Source organism: Callithrix jacchus, chromosome 5 (assembly GCF_049354715.1).
Source record: "Callithrix jacchus isolate 240 chromosome 5, calJac240_pri, whole genome shotgun sequence".
Lineage (NCBI taxonomy): Eukaryota > Metazoa > Chordata > Mammalia > Primates > Cebidae > Callithrix > Callithrix jacchus.
The window spans coordinates 89,275,354-89,297,046 of record NC_133506.1 but is presented as its reverse complement, the minus strand read 5'-3'; the positions used below and the strand labels follow the sequence as shown (position 1 = coordinate 89,297,046).

At 46.9% G+C, this 21,693-nt stretch overlaps 1 protein-coding gene across 4 annotated transcripts in view; it reads left to right on the top strand.

The window, feature by feature from the left end:
- ICAM2 (intercellular adhesion molecule 2) overlaps positions 1-21,693 on the top strand; it is a 39,258-nt gene that overhangs the window by 9,223 nt on the left and 8,342 nt on the right. The window contains exons 2-4 of one of the 4 annotated variants that reach the window (XM_008996904.5): positions 4,097-4,177; positions 19,352-19,468; positions 20,726-20,992. In XM_008996904.5, the coding sequence (XP_008995152.1) occupies positions 19,396-19,468; positions 20,726-20,992 (340 nt within the window). In that variant the 5' untranslated portion in view covers positions 4,097-4,177; positions 19,352-19,395. Of the gene's footprint in view, positions 1-4,096; positions 4,178-10,638; positions 10,831-19,320; positions 19,469-20,725; positions 20,993-21,693 lie in introns of those variants that run through there. The other 3 variants (XM_008996902.5, XM_054256015.2, XM_008996901.5) reach the window with 3 other exon arrangements.

Sequence of the window (21,693 nt, the reverse complement as noted above, 5' to 3'; positions counted from 1 at the left end):
TGTAGTCCCAGCTGCTTGTGAGGTTGAGGTGAGAGGATCACATGAGCCCGGGGAGGTCCAGGCTGCTGTGAGCCATGACCATGCCACTGCATTCCAGCCTGGGCAACAGAGTGAGACCCTGTCTCAAAATTTTTTTTAGAAAAATACATAGAAAAAGATATATCAAACAAATGTTAACAAAATTCTGGTTTAGCAATACCAATCAGATTCTGTAGAATTCAGACAAGATCAGGCACATTCAGAGTGCTATGGCTGTAGATAGATTCTAAGTAATTTAAAGAGAAAAGGATCAAATGGGACAGAAAAAGATATTTCATTTTGATCAAAAGAATAATTGACTATCAGGAGTGAACCCTTAAACACCTAACACCATAGCTTCAAAATATATAAGCCCAAATCTGAACTACAAGGAAAAATTGTCAACGATGGGTATTTTAACCATCTTTCTTACTAGTCAAATAGACTCCCCAAAATTTAAGATATGGAAGATTTGTACAGCACAATTAGCAAGACCGATCAAATAAATGGTAAAATCTTTTCATAACCAGTAAGTGGGGTCCAGAAATACAACCATACGATGTACGGACCTGCCTTATTTTGAGGTTAAAGTGGACTTGGAGAGCCTGCACAGCTGGGGTGCCCCATCAGCCCAGGCCAGCTAGGTTTGGTGCCACCTGGTGGCAGTTGTGTGCTTCAGAATAAATCACTTACCTTTACAAGGTGGAATATGTTTTTGTTTATATATTTTTTGAGACAAGATCTTGCTCAGTTGCCCTCCTAGGGTGGAGTGCAGTGGTGGGATCGCAGCTTACTACATCCTCAATTTCCTGGGTTCAGATGATCCTCCTATCTCAGCCTCCTGAGTAGCTGGGACTATAGGCATGTGCCACCAAGCCCAGCTAATTTTTAAATTCTTTTTTAGAGATGGGGTCTCATTCTGTTGACCAGGCTGGTCTCAAACTTCTGGCCCAAGCAATCTACCTGTGTCAGCCTCCCGAAGTGCTGGAATTAGAGGCGTGAACCGTGGCACCTGGCCAGAAGATGGTGGGGTTTCTTTTTCTTTTTCTTTTTTTTTTTTAATCTTTGTGCTTAATCTAGATTGTCTTTCATGAATATTAATTACTTGAAGAAAAAAAAAACCACTACATTCTTCTAAGCCCCTACTCTTGTCTATAAAATGAAGAAGGCAGTTTGAGTCCTAAGATTCCTCTAGCTACGCAGGCCTATGAGTTGGCACAGAGAGAGCCTCCCAACTCTTGACATCGGCTGTTCCGACTCTCCTGGTTTATAGCTGCATCGGCCCCGGGGCCCTACTGCTTGTGGCCTGGGCTGAATCGCCTTCCTCTCTGGGCCAGTCATTGCTTCCCAGGCCTTTCCCATCTCGAGAAAATTTCCCCAGTGTTATCCTCTCCCTCTCTCAGCTCCAGGTCTCATTCATCCCCTACTTTTTTGTTTGTTTGTTTTTGAGGTGGAGTCTTGCTCTGTTGCCTAGGCTGGAGTGTGGTGGCATGATCTCTGCTCACTGCAACTTCCACCTCCCGAGTTCTAGAGATTCTCCTGCCTCAGCCTCCCTAGTAGCTGGGATTATAGGTACTCGCCACCACGCCTAGCTAATTTGTGTATTTTTAGTAGAGACAGGGTTTCACCATGTTGGCCAGGCTGGTCTCGAACTCTTGACCTCAGGTGATCCACCCACCTCAGACTCAAAGTGTTGGAATTGCAGACATGAGCTGCTGTGCCCAGCCATACCCTACTGTTGTAGAACAAATTACTCATCTCTTTGATCATCATTATTTCCCCCAAAGATTTGGACTCACTGGTTGACTCATTTAGGGCAATTTCCCAAAGTTTACGCCTCAGAATATTGGTTCCAAGAGCTATTAAATTGTTTAAAAGGGCTCAATCACCAATCTGGGAAATGCCAGATTAAATAAAAGTTTTTACTGCAAGACTTTTCAGAGGCCTTTAACATGCCAACGAAATATTCTCTAAGAGGAGATATAACAGTTTTATCTGCAAGTATTGCCTTTGATTTTAAAAAAATCAACAAAGAAAGATGTTTGTTATGGCAAAGATAATGCTATATTTCACCAGATCTTTTTGCATTTCCTTCTTTCTGGGTACTCAGGAATTCCTGACAGCACTCCCAGCCACCACCGCAGTTAGGTTGGGGCCATGTGACTAATTCTGGCCAATGGGAGTGGAAGCGACATGGGTTGTTTCTGAGCCAAAGCCTGGAGAAGCAGAACACGCTCCTCCAGCACCTTCTCCCTTGGATTCAGTGATTGGCGACTGTGGAGGCCATTTACTGAGATGGTACAGAAAGAAAGCAGCCTGAATCATGGGGACACCACACAGAAGGCAGCTGACCTGGGAAGTCACTCGACTCAGAAGGGACTTCCCACGAGTTAAAAATCCCCGTGTTAAGCCTGAGACGCCTGGGTTGACTCCACAGCATAGCTGAGCCATTTGACTAACGCATTAGTAGACAGTGTGAAGGGAAGCGCCTGTCACTGCAGAGAGGTTCTTGGGAATGGGCAACATGGAACTGTTTGTCCCATTGGTGAGCTAAAAGGGGGGATTTCAGATGTTTCAAGGAGGCAGAGAAGAGAGTGCCCACCAGCTGTCCTTACTTTTTGTTGTTGTTGTTGTTGTTGTTGTTTTTGAGACGGAGTCTTGTTCTGTTGTCGCCCAGGCTGGAGTCCAGTGGCTCAATCTAGGCTTACTGCAACCTCTGCCTCCTGGGCTCAAGGGATTCTCCTGCTTCAGCCTCCTGAGTAGCTGGGATTACAGGTACCCATCACCAGGCCCAGCTAACTTTCGTATTTTTAGTAGAGACAGGGTTTCACCATATTGGCCAGGCTGGTCTCGAACTCCTAACCTCAGGCGATTTGCCTGCCTCGGCCTCCCAAAGTGCTGGGATTACAGGCATGAGCCACCGCACCAGCTGGTGCCACACACTTTTAAACAACTGGCTCTTGTAAGAACTCACCCACTGTCTTGAGGACCGTACTGGGGGGGTGGTACTAAATCATTCATGAGAAACCCACCCCCATGACCCAGTCACCTCCCACCAGTCCCTACCTCCAACACTGGGATTCCACTTCACCATGAGGTTTGGGCAGAATGCCAATCCAAACCACATCAGCTTTCGAGCCTCACAGAATTGAGGGGAAGATCCCAGCTCCATGTTTCACAGGGCCTGGTGTAAATGATCCACCTCTTGACCCTCAGACACTCCCCCTTTGCTGCCCCTGAGTTTGTTGTAGGGTAGTGGATGCCAGTGAGTGGAATCTCCTTTCTGCACTTTCAAAAAGGTGGCAGACTTACGGTGAGCCAAGATCGTGCCACTGCACTCCAGTTTGGGTGACAGAGCAAAAAAAAAGTGTGTGACACCTCCGGCTCCTCTTCCTCCTGCTTTCACCATTTGATGTATCTGCTCCCCATTCACCTTCTGCCGTGGTGGGAAGCTTCCTGAGGCCTCCCCAGTAGCAGATGCTGATACGCTTCCTGTACAGCCTGTAGAACTGTGAGCCAATGAAACCTCTTTCTTTATAAATTACTCAGTCTGAGATATTCCTTTACAGCAATGTGAGAATGGCCCACTTCCTACCTCCGGGGCTGCAGTGGAAAGAAACTGAGGGATAAAGAAGGATGATGGTGAAAAGAAAAGCATTTTAAAACCACAGCTACTGCTTAGCACACCTGCTCCTCCCCTGCCATGGGTGACCCATGTTGGCCTCTCGATGTGGCAGACTGGGGAAAATGCTGGTTGAAAAGGAAGCCTCTTAGGAGAGTCGCTGTAACCAGAATAGCGAAGCCCAGGGCTTTTTGTTTGTGTCTATTTTTTAGTGCTTTTAGCCACACCAGTGGTTTTCAAACTTTGGGCATGTCAGAATCATTTTTGGAAGTTGCTAAACATGCCCAGGCCTCTGCCTTCCTTCGCCTCCAGGAGATCCTGAGAAGACTTATCTTGTTTTAAGTGTTCTTCCATTCCCTGTATTATCTCTGTATCCTCGGGGGTCATTTTTGTTTATCTTGATCTCTCTTTTCCAAGTTGCAGGGTTTTTAAAAAATATTATTATTATTTTTTTAGATGGAGTCTTGCTCTGACAGCCCAAGTTGGAGAACGACTGATGGAGGCCACAGTGCATATTCCAGAAAAGAAGTTCACAAGGTAGTAATGGTTCGTGTTTTACTATGTCTTTCACCCATGAACATGAATGTACATCATTTTCTGAATCCAAATTTGAATGATATAATATATGCTTTTTTAAAACCCTGGTTTCCACAAGCCAGTTCCTGGGACTAAGAAAGAGCTGATCTTCTAGACTGGATAAGAAAATGTGGCATATACGCACCATGGAATACTATACAGCCATAAAAAAGAATGAGATCCTGTCCTTTGCAGGGACATGGATGAATCTGGAAGCCATCATCCTCAGCAAACTAACACAGGAGAAGAAAACCAAACACTGCATGTTCTCACTCATAAGTGGGAGTCGAACAATGAGAACACATGGACCCAGGGAGGGGAACATCACACACTGGGGGGTACGGGGCAAGGGGAGGGAGAGCATTAGGACAAATACCTAATACATACGGGGCTTAAAACCTAGATGACAGGTTGATAGGTGTAGCAAACTACCATGGCACATGTATACCTATGTAACCTGCCCATTCTGCACATGTATCTCAGAACTTAAAGTAAAATTAAAAAAAAAAAGCTAACTCCACAGCAGGGTGGAGTTAAAGCATCGGAGTCATCTGAGAGCTCATTTGGTTTCCTTAGTGACTGGCTCCCCGAGGGAATGTGGCCAAGTCTTCAGGTGGTGACCACTAGCACCCATCCCCACCCCCAGGCGAGTCAGTAAACCAGTGTGTTCCATGGGAGCCTGGGGGACTATTTCATCATGCTTGTTTGCAGTAACTTTTCTAGGCATGGGTCTTTGTACTAGGCACTAGGTGAGCCCTTTTAATTCAAAGTCTTGGGTCCTTTGCTATGAAAAATGTGCCTGTAATTTTTTGATAATTGCATCCCCTGTATGTTTATTTTCTGGAACCTTTAACAGGAGAGTATTGGAAGTCTGGAATTGATCCTCCAGGTCACTTACCTTTTGTTTCTTATACTCCATTCTCCGACATTTGTTCCTTCTGGGAAATTTTCCTGGTTTTGTTTTCCAAACTTTCTAAGACATTTTTTTCGGTCTCCGCAATCAGGTTTCATTTTCAAGGGTTCTTGATCCCTGTCTCTTTCTTATATGGAAATTAGCATTGGAGAATCCTAGGTAGACTTGTCTTGTTTTAAATGTTCTTCCATTCCCTGTATTATCTCTGTCTCATCGGGGGTCATTTTTGTTTATCTTGATCTCTCTTTTCCAAGTTGCAGATTTTCTTTTATTAGTATTATTATTATTATTTTAGACAGAGTCTTGCTCTGTCATCCAGGCTGGAGTGCAGTGGCACGATCTCGGCTCACTGCAACCTCCACCTCCTGGGTTCAAGTGATTCTTTTGCCTCAGCCTCCTGAGTAGCTGGGACTATAGGTGCACACCACCACACCCAGCTAATTTTTGTATTTTTAGTATAGATGGGGTTTCGTCATGTTGGCCAGGCTGGTCTCAAACTCTTGACCTCAGGTGATCCACCCACCTGAGGAGCAGCCAACAAGAGTGGTGGGCTTCCTTCTGGAACACTGAAGCCGTAGGGAGCCAGCCTGTACCCAAGGCCTGCTCTGGTCATCCCGAGCAAGAAACAGGAAGCCCCTGCTCAGGAGGAATGAATGAGGAGAAAGAGGTATCCTCAGAGGAGGACCAGGCTGCACTGGGGTAAGCACACGGAGGCAGGGTCTGTGAAGAGGTGAGGAATGAGGGTAAACTCTCCAGGAAAGCAGGCTGCAGAGGACAAATGGGGAGTGTTGGGAACAAAGGGAAATGCTGAGCTGAATGTGGATGAGAGAGAGCTCGGGCTGAAGTCAGGCTGAGGAGACCCAGGGCTATTCATATGAGTGGGCTAACTCGCCTCTGGATTCTGATGGGGACGTTAAGAAGGCGCTCCCTCATCAGGGGTAACAGTGGCCCCAGGAGGTGGTTGAGGCCTTGACCTTATCAGCTGCTGCCTCTGTTTTAGACGCCAACAGAAGTTTGGCAGTCCCTGGCACTCAAGTGCTCAGGCCAGCAGAGAGGAGAGTCTGCGTAGCAGTGTTGTCAAAGGGATGCCAGATCACATCCCAGAACTAAAGGCCCTGCTGGGTCCAGATGCCACAGCCATCCATCACCTCTGGACACAGCTGCAAAGGCCATCCTAGTCTCTGCTGCTTTGTGTAGTCCTTCCCTGATTCCCAGTCAAGCATGGGTGGTCAGGGACAGGAAAAGGAAGCTGGGAGAGTGGGTGTCTGGCCCTGTGCACTTCCAGAGCAGAATGTGGTCACACCCCTAACACACTTCCTAAGGAGGGGGTCAGACGCCAGGTTGCCCAGAATGCCACATGGCAATATTTGCAGAAAGATATACAACTGCAGCCATTTTAAAAAACAAATGCCTGGTAGTACCAAATTGATTTTAAAAACAAAAACAACACCTCATTTAAGCTGGGCACAGTGACTCATGCCTGTAATCCCAGCACTTTGGGAGGCTGAGGCGGCTGGATCACCTGAGGTCAGGAGTTCGAGATCAGCCTGGCCAACATGGTGAAACCCCATCTCTACCAAAAATACAAAGATTAGCTAGCTGGGCATGGTGGTAGGCTCCTGTAGTTCCAGTTACTCAGGAGGCTGAGGCAGGAGAATTACTTGAACCCAAGAGGCAGAGGTTGCAGTGAGCCGAGATTGTGCCAATGCACTCTGGCTTGGGTGAAAAGAGCAAAAACTCTGTCCACAAACAACAAAAAACACACCTCAACTCTCTTGGACTTTGCCTCAGCTTGCTGCCTCTGCATCTTTCCTAAGAAAACCATTTATTTTCCCACCTGAGTTCCTAGTAAGGCATCTCCGTTTTATTCTCTCCTTTGCAGTAAAGCTTAGAGCAAGAAAAATGGCAGCTGGCAGTTACCTTCAAGTCCAAGATTACCAGAGAGAAGACATCTCTTCTCCGCGAGACCCTCCCAGCCTCTCCCTCCCTCAAATTAGTGCATCTACATAGACCGCCCTCCTTATAAATAGTGTCTCAGGATCCCAGCCCATTCCAAATCTACTTGTGATTGCGGAATCGCAAGGAATATGATTTACCGCAGATTACAGGGCGTTGTGCCTTTTAGGGTACCTGCTCACTTTGGCCACTAGGTGGTGCACGGTGCAGTCTCTGATCCTCTCGAGCCTCCGTGTTCAGCATGTCCACGGCCTCCTACTCCGCAGGGGGCGCTGATGAGATGAGGCTGAGGTCTAGGAAGACGGCAAGGGCTTGGTTTTGTAAACAACTCAATTCCTCACTCACCGATAAGTTTTCTGTGATGCATATTCACAACCTGGTCCCATCCAAGGATCCAAGAATGAACATATAATATGGACAGCCCCCTCCTGGCATGATCTTGGGGTCTGATATTCTGTGGGTCTGTACAGTAGTCAACACACATGCTGGGGTGTCCTTGGGCACAGACTACAAGGACACAGATAGGTGCACGTCCAGGCACCAACTCACAATAACCACAAACTTTTTTGAGCGCTTCTGTGTACCACTCTATCGGCCAGTGTTTTACAAATCATCATGCTTTCCTCCCAGAAGCCCTTCAATGGGGGATCTGAAGGGGGCGAGAGGGGCTTTCTAGTATGAAAGCGTAGCCGTGTAGTCCCAACTGCCCAGATTGCTGGCTGTGTGCCAGTTACTGCTCGCCAGCAAATCTACCATGTCTCAGTTTCTTCATCTGCAAGAGGAATAACAGCAGTATCTACCCAGAGGCTTGTTATGAGGATGAAACGTGATGATACCTGTAAAGTGCTTAGAACAGTGTGTGGCATATGTAGCAAGCATGTCACAGACGTTGGCTATTATTACCTCATTTTGCAGATAAGCAAACTGAAGCTCAGAGAGGTTACCCAACTTGCCTAAGATCACACAGCCAGCCGGGGGCTCAGCAGAGATCCAGACACAGATCCTTATCATTCCAGGCTGCCAGACTGAGCTCACAATCTGTTAGTCTGTAGGCCGGTGGTGCCTCTGGTTTCTACCTGTGGTTTTGATTAGCTGGACACTATGTAAATTGAGAACACTTTCTCGTTCTGCTAAAACAGTGTGGTCCTCATTTCTATGAAGTTCCCAGGTGATGCTGGTACCACCAGCAACAGCATTACCTGGGAACTTGTTAGAAATGCAGAAAATTCTCAGGACTCCCTCCAGACCTACTACTCAGAAACTCCAGGGGTGGGGCCCAGTGGGCTGTTGCAGCAAGCCCCCCAGTGGTCCTCATACACATTCAAGTTTGAGAACCCTTGCTATAAAATACGTGTCTCATAAGACCAAGTCTCTGGCTTACATTCAAAAATATTTACTTAGCATGATCTTGGCAGTTCCAAGAGGAATGTGCCAGAAACCAAGCAAGGAGGAAAAATAAATAAATGGAAATGGAAAGTGATCTGCTCAGAAGCCACAAAGTTGAGGGAGGAGGTTTGCAGAGTGGGGTTTGGCCCGAATGATGCCTGAGGAAGTATGGAAAGTGGTCTCAACAGCAGCACTGTGTGTGCAGCTCTCAAAGTGGGTACACAGCGTAATCTGAAAGTTCTGGGTGGATCTAGCACCTGGATTGCTAAAAGTTGCATAGATGGCCAGCATTCATACTTTCTGCTTGCTTGTACAAAGTCACTTTTTTAGAGCAATTTTTCTAAAATTGCTAGGCGAGGTGGCAGGTCTGATAAGATTTGAGGAAGTGATGGCTTAGTCTCTAATAAGAGGCTTTTGTGGAGTGATATGTCACAGCCAGGGAAGGCTCACCTCTGTGATCTCAGCCTATCTCACATCGGGGACCAGAAGGCAGCTTGTCCTGGAACAGCCTCATTCACAGAAGGCCCCAGTGAATATAGAAATGGCACATCAAAGGAAGGAGTAAGGAAAACAGGATGGCGAGTCCTCAAAAATTAAACCAAATTACCTTTTTATTTATTTATTTATTGTAGAGATGGGGTCTCACTTTGTTTCCCAGGCTGGTCTTGAAGTCCTAGGCTCAAGCAATCCTCCCACTTCAGCCTCCCAAAGTACTGGATTTACAAGTGTGAGCTACTAAGCCCAAAAATAATAATAATAAACAAAAGAAATAGATTAAAATGGTAACTTTTGTTGTGTATATTTTTCCATTATGATCCAGCATTTCCACTTCTGGGTACATACCCCAAAGAATTGAAGGCAGGGTCTCGAACAGGTATTTGTACAACCCAGTTGATAGAAGCGCTATTCACAATAGGCAGAGGTGGAAGCAACGCAGGTGCCTGTCAACATGTGAGTGGCTGAACAGAATGTGGCACACACGCACAATAGGGTATTACTCAGCCTTCAAAAGGAAGGCAGTTCTGGCCAAGTGTGGTGGTTCATGCCTGTAATCCCAGCATTTTGGGAGGCCAAGGAGGGCAGATCACTTGAGGTCAGGAGTTCGAGACCAGCCTGGCCAACATGGGGAAACCCCGTCTCTACTAAAAATAAAAAATTATCCAGGTGGTGTGTGCCTATAGTCCCAGCTACACAGGAAGCTGAGGCAGGTGAATCACTTGAACGCGGGAGGCAGAGGTTGCAGTGAGCCAAGATTACGCCACTGCATTCTAGCCTGGGCAGCAAAGTGAAACTAAGTCTCAATAAAAAAAAGAAAAGAAAAAGAAAACACTCCAGAGATGGATGGTGGTGATGATTGCAGAACAGTTTGAATGTACTTAGTGCCCCAGGCTGTACACTTAAAAATAATTAAAATGGACTGAGCATGGTGGCTCATTCCCAGCATTTGGGAGGCTGAGGTGGAAGCATTGCTTGAACTCAAGAGTTTGAGACCAGGCTGAGTAACATAAGCAAGACTCTGCCTCTGCAAGAACTACAGAAATTAGCTGAGCCTGGTGGCTGCACACTTGCGGTCCCAGTCACTTGGGAGGCTGAAGAGGGAGGGTCACTTGAGCTCCCTTCTCAGAAGTTGGAGCCTGTGGTGAACTGTGATAGTGGCACTGCACTCCAGCCTGGGTGACAAAAACAAGACTCTGTCTTAAAAACAACAAAGGATTGGCCAGGCCCGGTGGCTCTCACCTGTAATCCTAGCATTTTGGGAGGCCAAGGCAGGCAGATCACTTGAGGTCAGGAGTTTGAGACCAGCCTGGCCAACATGGTAAAACCCCGTCTTTACTAAAAATAAAAAACTAGCCAGGCATGGTGGCATGCACCTGTAGTCCCAGTTACTCAGTGGGCTGAGGCATGAGAACCACGTGAACCTTGGAGGTTCAGTGAGCTGAGATCGCACCACTGCACTCCAGCCTGGGTGACTGAGAGTCAGTCTAAAAAAAAAATTAAAATGGTAAATGTTGTTGTGTAAATTTTACCACAATTAAAAAAAAAAAAAGGTGGGGCAGGAGTGGAGCTAAATGAGGCTAGTTTAGGGGGGAACCTGGGCACAGGAAGCACGTCACTTCTGGTGGGGGGAGGAGAAGCCTGAATAACAAGCCCTGAACTGGGCATCTGTGAAACGTGCACCTTGTTACCTTGTCACTAATTTCCTGCCCGGGATTCTGGAGCTGCTCTCGTTGGAGCCCACAGGGGTAAGGTCGAGCTTCTCACTTTCCCTCCAATGAAGCTTGGAGGTAGAGGAGGAATTTTGGCAGTGTCAAGGTCTGAGTTCCAGTCCGTTCCCCTCTCTGGGCCTCAGTCTTCCCTGGTAAGTGTAGGGGCTGGGGATCCCCAGTGCTCCTCTGGCTCCACATCCCGAACTCCACGAAGCTCCAGCGCTGGTGGGTCTCCGAGCTCACACAAGTGCCCTGGTGCACCTCTCCTGTTTTGTCTCCCTTCACTCCTTCCTCTCCTGCTCTGCCATCTGGGTGGCCGATGTAGAAATGTGGGGCTGCCTCCTGATTTAGGGGCCCACGTAGGTGATGATCTGGGCCGTCTGAGCTGAGGCACAGGGGAAGCAACAGTCCCCATTCTCCCCGGCAGACGTGGTAGGTGCATAAGGAATCTCAGTCAGTCACGTCCCACCTACCTCGGTTCGAGGGGGTCTTTCCTAACCCATGGCTCATATTCCCATAAAGTCTCCTCTTTCTAGGCATGTAGAGAGGTCCTTTTTCCCTGTTATTATTTTTGTAAAATAACTCTTGGGAGTTCGAGACCAGCCTGATCAACATGGAGAAACCTTGTCTCTACTAAAAATTCAAAAAGATATATTGTGACCCCATATTAGTAAATAAATAAATAGATATGCATATGTAATAAAACACTTTAAAATAATCAAGAAAACCATAAACACAAAATTCCAGAGAGTGGCTGTGGGTGGGAGGCAAGTAGCATAAAGGAGATAAGAGGTATTTGCAACTTGGTGATATTCCATCCTTGTGTTGAGTGGCAGCTTCAGGGATGTTTGGTATATTACTGTGCAGTATGATGTATATATATGTTACATATGCTTTTTTTTTCCTTTGAGGCGGAGTCTTGCTCTTGTGGTCCAGGCTGGAGTGCAGTGGTACGATCTTGGCTCACCGCAACCTCTGCCTCCCAGGTTCAAGTGATTTTCCTGCCTCAGCCTCCCAAGTAGCTGGGATTACAAGCATGCACCACCATTCCTAGCTAATTTTGTATGTTTAGTAGAGATGGGGTTTTTCCATGTTGGTCAGGCTGGTCTTGAACTCCTGACCTCAGGTGATCTGCCCGCCTCACCTTCCCAAAGTTCTGGGATTACAGTGCCTAGCACACAGTATTGCTATGTAACTGTTTCATAAAATAAAATTAAATAGGCATAGCCAGGGGCAGTGGTTCAAGACTGTAGTCTCAACTAATTGGGAGGCTGGGAGTTCGAGGCTATAGTGTGCTAAGATTAAATGTTTTGCCCACACAGGTAATAAGAAGTAAACACAAGGACATGTCTGGTTTTTAGTGTGACAGTGTTTCTCGGGCATACATCTAAGAATGGAATTGTGAATTTTAGGGTTTAAGAATATTCAGTGGCCGGGTGGAGTGGCTCACGCCTGTTATCCCAACACCTTGGGGAGCTGAGGTGGGTGGATCACATGAGGTCAGGAATTCGAGGCTAGCCTTGTCAACTTGGTGAAACCCCGTCTCTACTAAAAATACAAAAATTAGGCCAGTGCAGTGGCTCCCGCCTGTAATCCCAGCAGTTTGGGAGGCCGAGAAAGGCAGATCACCTAAAGTAGAGAATTTGAGACCGGCCTGACCAACATAGAGAAACCTCTTCTCTGCTAAAAAGATAAAATTAGGTAGGTATGGTAGTGCATGCCTGTAATCCCAGCTACTCAGGAGGCTGAGGCAGGAGAATTGCTTGAACCTGGGAGGCAGAGGTAGCTGTGAGCTGAGATTGCGCCATTGCACTCCAGCCTGGGCAACAAGGGTGAAATTCCATCTAAAAAAAAAAGGATATTAAGTTTACAAGATAAAGCCTAATTCTCTCTGAGAGGACCAACATACACTCTCATCAGGAGTTAAAAGGTGCCTATTGACCTATGGCCTCTCCAACAATTGGTCTTGCCAGATGTAACTTTTGCCAATCTGATACACATAAAATAGTATATGTCCCATTGTAATTGTAATTTTAATTTCCCTGGCTACCCTTGAGTTAAAGAATCGTTTCATTTAGACATGTTTCCTTGTCTTTGAAATGTTTCTTTGTGTCTTAGTCAAAGTTACCAATTGTTTATTTTATGATTGGCAATTTTGAGGTCTGGCCCCAAGAACATGGAAATACTCTCCTATATTTCCTTATAAAGCTTTTCTTTCACATATAAATCCTTAATCTAAATGGAACTGATTTCTATATTTGGTGTGAGATAGGGATATCTTTTTCTCCTTTTTCTCCATATGGTTAATCAGTTGATCCAGTGTCATTTAATAGACCCTTCTTCTACCTAGTGATCTATATCACCTTCGTCATGCATCAAAGTTTCATACAAGCATCAGTGTGTTTCTGGGCTCTTTCTTCTGTTCCGTAAGTTACTTTGCCTATACCTATACCACTTTTACAGAAAGTCTTAATATCTAGCAGAGCAAATCCCTCACCTTATTCAATTTCTTTAGGGGTGTCTTGGTTCTTTTGTTCTTCCATAAAAGCTTTAGCATCAGCTTTCAGTTCCCGTGGAAAACTCTATTGAGGTTAGTTGGAATTTCATTGACTCTATAGATCAGTTAGAGAGTTTACATCTTTATAATACTGAATTTCCTATCCATGAACATGTGCTATCTCTCCATTTATTTAGATTATCTTTAATACTTTTTAATAAATTATTATAATTTTCTTACTGTAGGTCTTATAGTTCTAGCTTTTGTTAGCTTTGTTGCTGTACCTTTTTGACTGTTGTAAATGATGTATTAAAAAAATTTTTTTTGTATGTTACTGATATACACAAAAGCAACCGATTTTAGAAAATTGATCTTTTAGCTTGTTGCCTTGCTAAAATATCTTATTACTTTGAATCACTTACCTGATGATTCTTTTGGATTTTTCTACCTAGGTAGTCATACCCTATACAAATCCTGATAGTTTTGTTCATCCTTCCCTCCCTCCCTCCCTACCTCCCTCCTTCGGCCCTGCCCTGCCCTGCCCTTCCTTTCCCTTTGCTTCCCTTCCCTTCCCTTCCCTTCCCTTCCCTTTCCTCCCCACCCCTCCCTCTCCCCTCCCCTCTCCATCCCTTCCCTTCCTTTCCTTTCCCTCCCCACTCCCCCTCCCCTCCTCTCCCCTTCCCTTCCTTTCCCTTCCCTTCCCCCCCTCCCCTCCCCTTCCCTTCCCTTTTTGGTTTCCATTCACTCCAATGTATACGACCTTCGGTACAATGTTAAATAGAGGCAGAAATCATGGGCATCTTTGTCTGTTCCTGATTTTAAAGGAAATTCTCCTAAGATTTACTTACTGAAAACAATATGTAAGTAAGTTTTCTTTATCAGGTTAAGGATATTTTCTTCTAATTTGCTAAGAGCTTGTATCATAAAAGGGTATTGAATGTGGTCAATTTTTTTAATCAGTTAAGTTTATCATATGTTTTTTCTTTTTAAATCTGTTAATATAAGTTTTGGTTTGGACTCCTTTTGCTCTAAAGCAGAATTCTTTGTTCCAAAGCAGAGGCTGGAGCAAGGACTTAGGTTCAGATAGGTTATTTTGAGAGCTGATTCCAGGAAGCAGGAGTGAAGGAGCAGGGAAAACGAGACAGGAAGGAAGGAAAAGCCCAATTAAAGGAGTAGGCATCAGAAGCTTGTTCTGAGACCTCTGATAAAACTGCAGGAGGTCTCCCAGAATTGCCCACTGGCAAGAAGGAGTCTGGAAAGTATATCCACTGGCTCCTGTTCCCCATTTGGGTGAGGATGGCATTCTAGGGACCTTAACTCTCCTACACTTCTGGGAATCACTAACTGGCAAGTAAATTGTTCCTAAAGCATTGAAGAAGACCCTGAGGTAAAAAGCAAAAGAAGCCTGGTCTGAGTTTGGGAGTAGGTGGAGGGGCACTGGCAGCTTCAAGGGAGTCTAGGCTTGCACAGAATTATCTACTGTAGGGACAGCTGAAATCGACAGAGGGCAGAAGTGATGTGACACAGAGCACCAAAGTCTACTACTACCAATATAATAAATAAGGTTTAAAACATTTCTTCTGGTGTTAAACCATCTTTGCATACCTGAGATAACGCACACTAGGACGTGATTTTTTTTTTACACTGCCAGATTTGGTTTACTAGTATTTTTCTTATAACTGCTGCATTTATAGTCTTCTGTAAAACTGGCTCTGATGTTGCTTTCTCTGCCTGTACTTGTCTTGTTTAGATACTAAGTTTACACTGGCCTCATGGAAAGAATGAAGGTTTTTATTTTCTCCATTCTCAGAAAGAGTTTTTATAAAATTAGAATTACTAACCAGGCACAGTGTTGTGCTCCTATAATCCCAGTTACTCGAGAGACTGAGGCAGGAGGATCTCTTGAGCCCAAGAGTTCGAGACTAGCCTGGGCAATATAGCAAAACTCCATTTCTAAAACAAAAATAAATAATAATATATATATATATATATATATATATTTTTTTTTTTTTGCTTTTTTTTTTATACTTTTTTTTTAAAGAGTTACCCTTACTTGAACTTCTGCAAAAACCATCTGTACCTGGTATTTTCTTCAAGGAAAGATCTTTAAATTGCTGATTCAAGTTCTTTCCTTTTTTTTTCTTTTCTCTTCTCTAGGAGACAGGATGTCACTTTGTTACTCAGGCTGGAGTTCAGTGGTATAAGCTTAGCTTACTGGAACATCAACCTCCCGGGCTCCATTCATCCTCCTAACTCAGCCTCCCAAGGAGTTGTGTCTACAGGCGTGTGCCACCACACCTGCCTAATTTTTGTATTTTTTGTAGAGATGAGGTTTTGTCATATTGCCCAGGCTGATACCGAACTCTTGGGCTCAAGGGATCCTCCCACCTCACCTTTCAAAGTGCTGAGATCACACGTAGGACCCATTATGCCCGGCCTGATTCAATTTCTTTAATAGTTTTAGAACCATTGAGGCATTTTATTTCTTCTTAAATAAGTTTGTTAAGTTATATTTTTCTGAAACTTGATCTACTTTGATTCCTAAGTTGTGGCATAACTTATTTAGATCTTCTTTATTTTTCACTGTGGTAAAATTCACCTAATATAAAGTGTACCAAATTAATCACTTTTAAGTGTACATCTCCATAATTAATGTTACATATGTTTTCATTGTTTCCCAACCCAGCTCCAGAACTCTGTCGTCTTGCAAAACCGAAACTAAACGCATGTACAGGACTCTCATTTCCCCTCCCCCACAGCCCCTGGCAACTGCTGCTCTATTTTCTGTTTCTATGATTTTGTGTAATTGTCTTCCTAATCTCATGTTGATGTTTCCATTTACATTCCTGATCATGTTTACACCGGCCTTCTTTTTCTTTGTGTATTGATTTCACTGGAGACTTGCCTATTCTATTGAGTTTTGTGGGGAAGGGTTTTTTTGAAAATATTTTTTATTTTAATAGAGAGACAATGTCTCACTATGTTGCCCAGGCTGGCCTCAAATCCCTGAGCTCAGGTGATCCTTCTGCCCCGACCTCCCACAGTGCAAGGATTATAGGCGTGAGCCGCCTCACCCGCACTTGATTAGGTGTTTTTTTGGTGTTGCTGTTGTTTCACAAAACGAACTTGGTTTTAAGCTTTTCTCTACCATGGCTTTGTTTTCTATTTGATTGGCTTCTGTTCTTATCTTTGTTTTTACCCTTTGGGGTTTACTTTGTTTTGTTTATTTTGTTGGATTGATTGACTGATTGCTCTTATCTTTAGTTCCTTCCATGTCACTTTTGGGTTTAGTTCTGTCTAACTTTTGTACTGCTTAGGTTAAGTGGGATATTGATTTCAGACTTTTTTTTTCTTTTCTTCTTTTTTTTTCTTTTGAGATGGAGTCTCACTCTGTCACCCAGACTGGAGTGCAGTGGCATGATCTTAGCTCACTGCAACTCTGCCTCCCAGGTTCTTTCACTTCTGCAACATGAGTCCTGAGTGGACACAGAGTCATTGCCGGCCACCTAACCCAGACCGCTACCCACCAGAGTCCGCCCCTTCCCTCACAGCCAGTACTTTCCCCACAGCAATTCTGGATCACCTTCCATCTTGGATTAAGGGTAGCTCCCGCACTGAGTTCACTTTTCTTCCTTTCAGCTTCTTCACTTGTGGAGCACGAGCACTCACAGCTGCTGGCTCCTGTGCCTCTAGCATTAGGACCAGAAAGGGAAGGGCTTGTTCCTATCGGCTCTGGTTCAGAAAGTCCTAGGAAAACCTCTGCTAACACCTAACTCAACGTTCCCATCCTTGAGGAGTAAGGTACCATGATTGGCCTTGTTTCCATGATCAGATCAGCCTGTGGCCTTGGGGAGCAGAGACTTTAGCAGTAGCAGGAAGAAGATACTGGGCAAACAAAACCAAAAGATGCTTAGGACCTAAAAATAAACACAGCCTTTGCCCTAAACAACCCCAGCTTGTTTAGGACAGACTTTCTCATTCGTTCGCCAGTCCATGCATCCATCCACCCCCCAATTCAACAGTGATGAAGCAGCTACTGTGTGCCAGGCAGTGTCCTACGCTGGATGGATTTACCAGTCCATGAGTTTCAGTTTTTGCCCTCATGGTTGACAAGCCAGTGTGGGGGACAGGGACGTTGATGTGTCAACGGTTAGAATGCAGTAAATATTTCTAACAAATAGATGGTCACATGTCTGGTATGTCCCAGCCAAGCAGGGCCTGCCCAGGAAGGATGGGAGACATTACAGGAGGAGGTGGGGGTGGGAACTGGGACCTGTGGGTTCAAGGGAGGACGTTGGGCTGCAGAGGCCTTGCTTGGAGAAGGAATCATGCCAGTCCCACTGTGTGTGCAAGTGGGATTCCCAAGCACTATGCTTTCCAGAAGCTGCTTGGAGCACTCCAGGGGTGGATCACCTCCCTCCCCCCAGCCCCTCACGGAGAGGAAGGCCCTAGAACCTTCCTCTGCAGTGTTGCTTTTCCCTCTTGAGGGTCTCCTGGGAGTCCAGCTCCCACCACTCCTCTTGCACCTGCTCAGGGGGGCTTTGATGGTCACCATGGCAAGCTATCATTCATGGTGACTTCACTTTTTCCTGGGTATGTGACCTTGAACAAAGTCATTTAACCTTGCGGTGCCTCAGTTTCCCCATCTGTAAGATGGGGACATTAACAGCACCTACCTCACAGAGTTAGTGGTTAATTGGTTAATATTTATAGAGTGCTTATGACAGTGTACCACCTGTAGTAAGTGAATGTTGTTATTCTTGCTGCTGTTGTTGTTGTTGTTATTATTATTATTCTGACTCAGTGGAGGACACAGGGTCTCTACTACAGCAATGCCCCCACGCCCACCCTGCTGTCCCAGCCCCTGGAACCGCCTCCACAGCCTCTGGCTTGATTTTCAGGGAGGTTTCCTGCTCTCAGTACTTTGCTGGCATGGGATCAGATTCCTGCAGGCTGGGGGTACAGCTCCACCCTGTTCTCCTTTTCTCTGCTGGCTCCAGGTCCCACCCCTTCCTGCCTGCATCATTTCTAAGTCCAGTGCCCCATCCAGGGACATTCCTGGGTCCAGGCTGACAATGGCAGCGCCTGATGGCTGTGCACAGAAGTAACCACCTTTGGCCTCAGCAGTGAGGGAAGGGCAGGATCTAACCCTGCCCTTCCAATCTGGCAACAGAGCTTGGCAAAAGTCTTGAGGATTCTGGGGCATCCCTTTTGAAAGGCTCCATCTCGGGTTCACCTGAGAAAGCAAGAAGACATGCTCTTCCCCTTCCTGATTGCAAGGGGTCTTAGGCAGAACTAGGGGATAAGACTGTGTGGCAATCCCCCAGGAAGGTCCTCTTGCCCATTGAAATCCGTACCTTACCTGCCCACTGCTTCGGGGGCTTCTTCCCTAGGAATACACTAAAACATCTCAGGCCCCAAACCCCCCCAGCCCAAGGTTCCCTCCTGGAGGGAGAGGATGGAGGACATCAGACAGATCAGAAAATGGAGGTCATGGTTTGGGGGTGTGGCTGTAGCTAGACTGACCCCCATTCTCTGTCTGTGCCTGGATTGCTGGGGACTATTATGGGATGCATTTCCTGAGGCTCTGGGCCTCAAGCTGGCCCTGAATCAGCTGAGTCAAGGTCAAGTTTAGGTTGAAAACTGAGTGAAATGTTAAGGTTTATGCAGACTTACACCAGGCGTTTAGCAGGAGAAGCTCCACTTCCTGTCCAGGCTTCCTTAGAAAAGCCCAAGTCACTGTCTCCTTTTGCTATGGTGACTGCATGTCCTGGACAGGTCCTGCCTTTGGATGGTCACTTCCCAGGGGTGACTCCAGCAATGGATTGCATGGGACTTGGGGTTCATAGGCCTGACTCTCTCCTGTGCACACAGTATACCAGAGTCCTGTGTGCATGTGTCTCATACACAGGCATGTGTGCACCCGTGACCTGACCCACCCCTTGCACAGGGAGCCAGCAGGGAGGACTGGTTTCTGCCCTGCTTATCAGCAGCTTCCCAGCTTCCTCTGCCTGGATTCTTAGAGGCCCGGGGTCCTAGAACCGGCTGGTGCACGTGGCTTCCAAAGGACCTCTCAGATAATGAGAGGAAATGCAGTCACTGGTTTGCAGAAGGCTGGGGATTTTGAGCTGTGGCTCAGACCTGCACTCTGACCTGCGCCCTCCGTCTCCCTCCAGGCAGCCCTTGGCTGGTCCCTGTGAGCCTGCGGACACCACCAGAAATGTTCTCTTTCAGTTGCGGGACCCTGAACCTGAACCTGACCCTGGCCCTCTTTGCCCTGGTCTGCTGTCCAGGTAAGCCAGGTTCCTGCAGTTCCTGATTTGGCACATGCCAGCTGAGAGGGTGGGGTTGCCCCATTCCCTGTGGCTTCAGGTAGAAGAGATGGCCCAAAAGTTGCTGAGGTTGTTTTTTGTTGTTGTTGTTTTTGTCTGTACTCCAGACTGGAGTACGGTGGTATGATTATGGCTCACTGCACCTCCCTGGGTTCAGATGATCCTCCCACCTCCGCCTCCTGAGTAGCTGGGGTCACAGGTGAGAGCCACCATGCCCAGCAAACTTTTGTATTTTTTTAATAGAGATGGGGGGGTCTGGTTTCAAACTCCTGGACTCAAGTGATCCACCCACCGTGGTCTCCCAAATTGCTGGGATTACAGGCATGAGCCACCACACCCAGCCTGCAGAGGCTCTTTACATTTTTTATTTTTTATTTTGGTTATAGACAGGTTCCTGCTCTGTTGTCTAGGCTGGAGTGCAGGCTGTGATCATAGCTTGCTGCAGCTTCCAACTCCTGGGCTCCAGTGATCTTTCTGTCTCTGCACTGCAGCCTCCCTTCCCCAGAATCACTGCAGGGCGTGCCATGCCCCTGCATGCCTTTGCCCACATGTCACCGTCTGGGTGAGGCCTTCTTGGCACACACTATTTAAAGTGGCCCCACCCCCACTCCCTGCTCCCTTTCTGAGCTTTCCCGCCATCTGACCGGCTGGGTGCTCTGCCTGTCACTGTTCCCTGGAGCCCTGCCTGGGCAGCATTGGGTCTGCTTTGATCATTGCTGTATCCCCAGAGCCTGCTGCTTTGAACAAAGCAGGTGTTCAAAAACTGTTTGTGGAAGAAAGAAAAGGAGGGAGGGCCACAGAGGAAACAGGGAGGGCTTCACGGTGCAGGGGACATTTGGGCTGACCTTAAAGATCAGTGACACCCTGCTCCACGGAGATGGAGCCCAGCCTGAAGAAGACTCATCTGGAGCTGATGGGCAGATGGGCTGGAGGAAAGAGAGCCAGAGGCAGGTGTCAACTTGGGGGCTGGAGGAAGGAGAGCCAGAGGAGGTATCAGCTAGGGGGCTGGAGGAAGGAGAGCCAGAGATGGGGTGTCAGCTGGGGGGCGGCCTCCTGGTCTAGCTGGGGCCATGATACCTGACAAGGGGTGAGTAGCAGCCAGGTCCCCCACGGCCTTTCCTCTTGAGCCCCTGACTCAGGAGCCAGACTGCCTTGGGGGACAGCTCCACTGGAGGGAGCGGGGGAGACAACCACTGCCCAGTGTTTCTGGTCTTCCAGGGTCTGGTGAGAAGGCATTCAAGGTACATGTGAGGCCAAAGAAGCTGATGGTTAAGCCCAAGGGGTCCCTCGAGGTCAACTGCAGCACCACCTGTAACCAGCCTGAAATGGGTGGTCTGGAGACCCCTCTCAATAAGACTGTGTTGGCCCAGCAGACTCAGTGGAAACATTATTTGATCTCAGACATCTCCCAGGACACGGTCTTCCAGTGCCACTTCACCTGTTCCGGGGAGCAGGTGTCAGCGAGTTTCAACGTCAGCGTGTACCGTGAGTGGCTGTGCCCGGGGCCCTCCCCTCCCCTGGGGCAGAGCCTGGTCTACTGAAAGCACACAGATCCCCTCTGTGCCCGCTCCTGGGCACTGTCATCGTGGACCCCACCTCCCTGAGCTCCTGGGGTGACAAGGAACAAGATCCTTGGTTGGATGCCTTGAGCCCAGTGGCATCTCAGAAGCAGACAACCCAAGTTTTGAGTTTTGCTTAGGGGAGGACAATCTAACCAAAACTTAGCCAAATCCAGAAGTCATTTCCCAACATAGCTGTGTCACCTGAGCACCCCATGTCCTACACCAAGTAGTGGGGTCACCATCCAGAGTGCTGGGCCCGTCCACCTCATGATGAGAGGGTTGAGGTGTCACCCAGGGTTTTTATCTTCCCCTTAGGGCCCATGGCAAATGTGTGGCTATCACCTGCACATGAGCCATGAAAACCTTCCAGATGGGCTGGGATAGGACGTCTAGTCTCAAGGGTGTCACCTGGGTCCATCCCATCATCAGCTTCAGTGATCAATGAATAGAAAGATCTTAAATCCAACATAATTCTCCTGGGGTGGGAGGTGGGGTGAAGTATTCTAGTTCAAAAGGGAATCCAGGGTAGCCCCTCAGGTGGTTTCATAGGTGAGGAATCATGGTGACCATGAACCTGACCCTGGAGAACCTGGGCAGGTCTGGCTCTGGCCCCAGCCCCTAAGT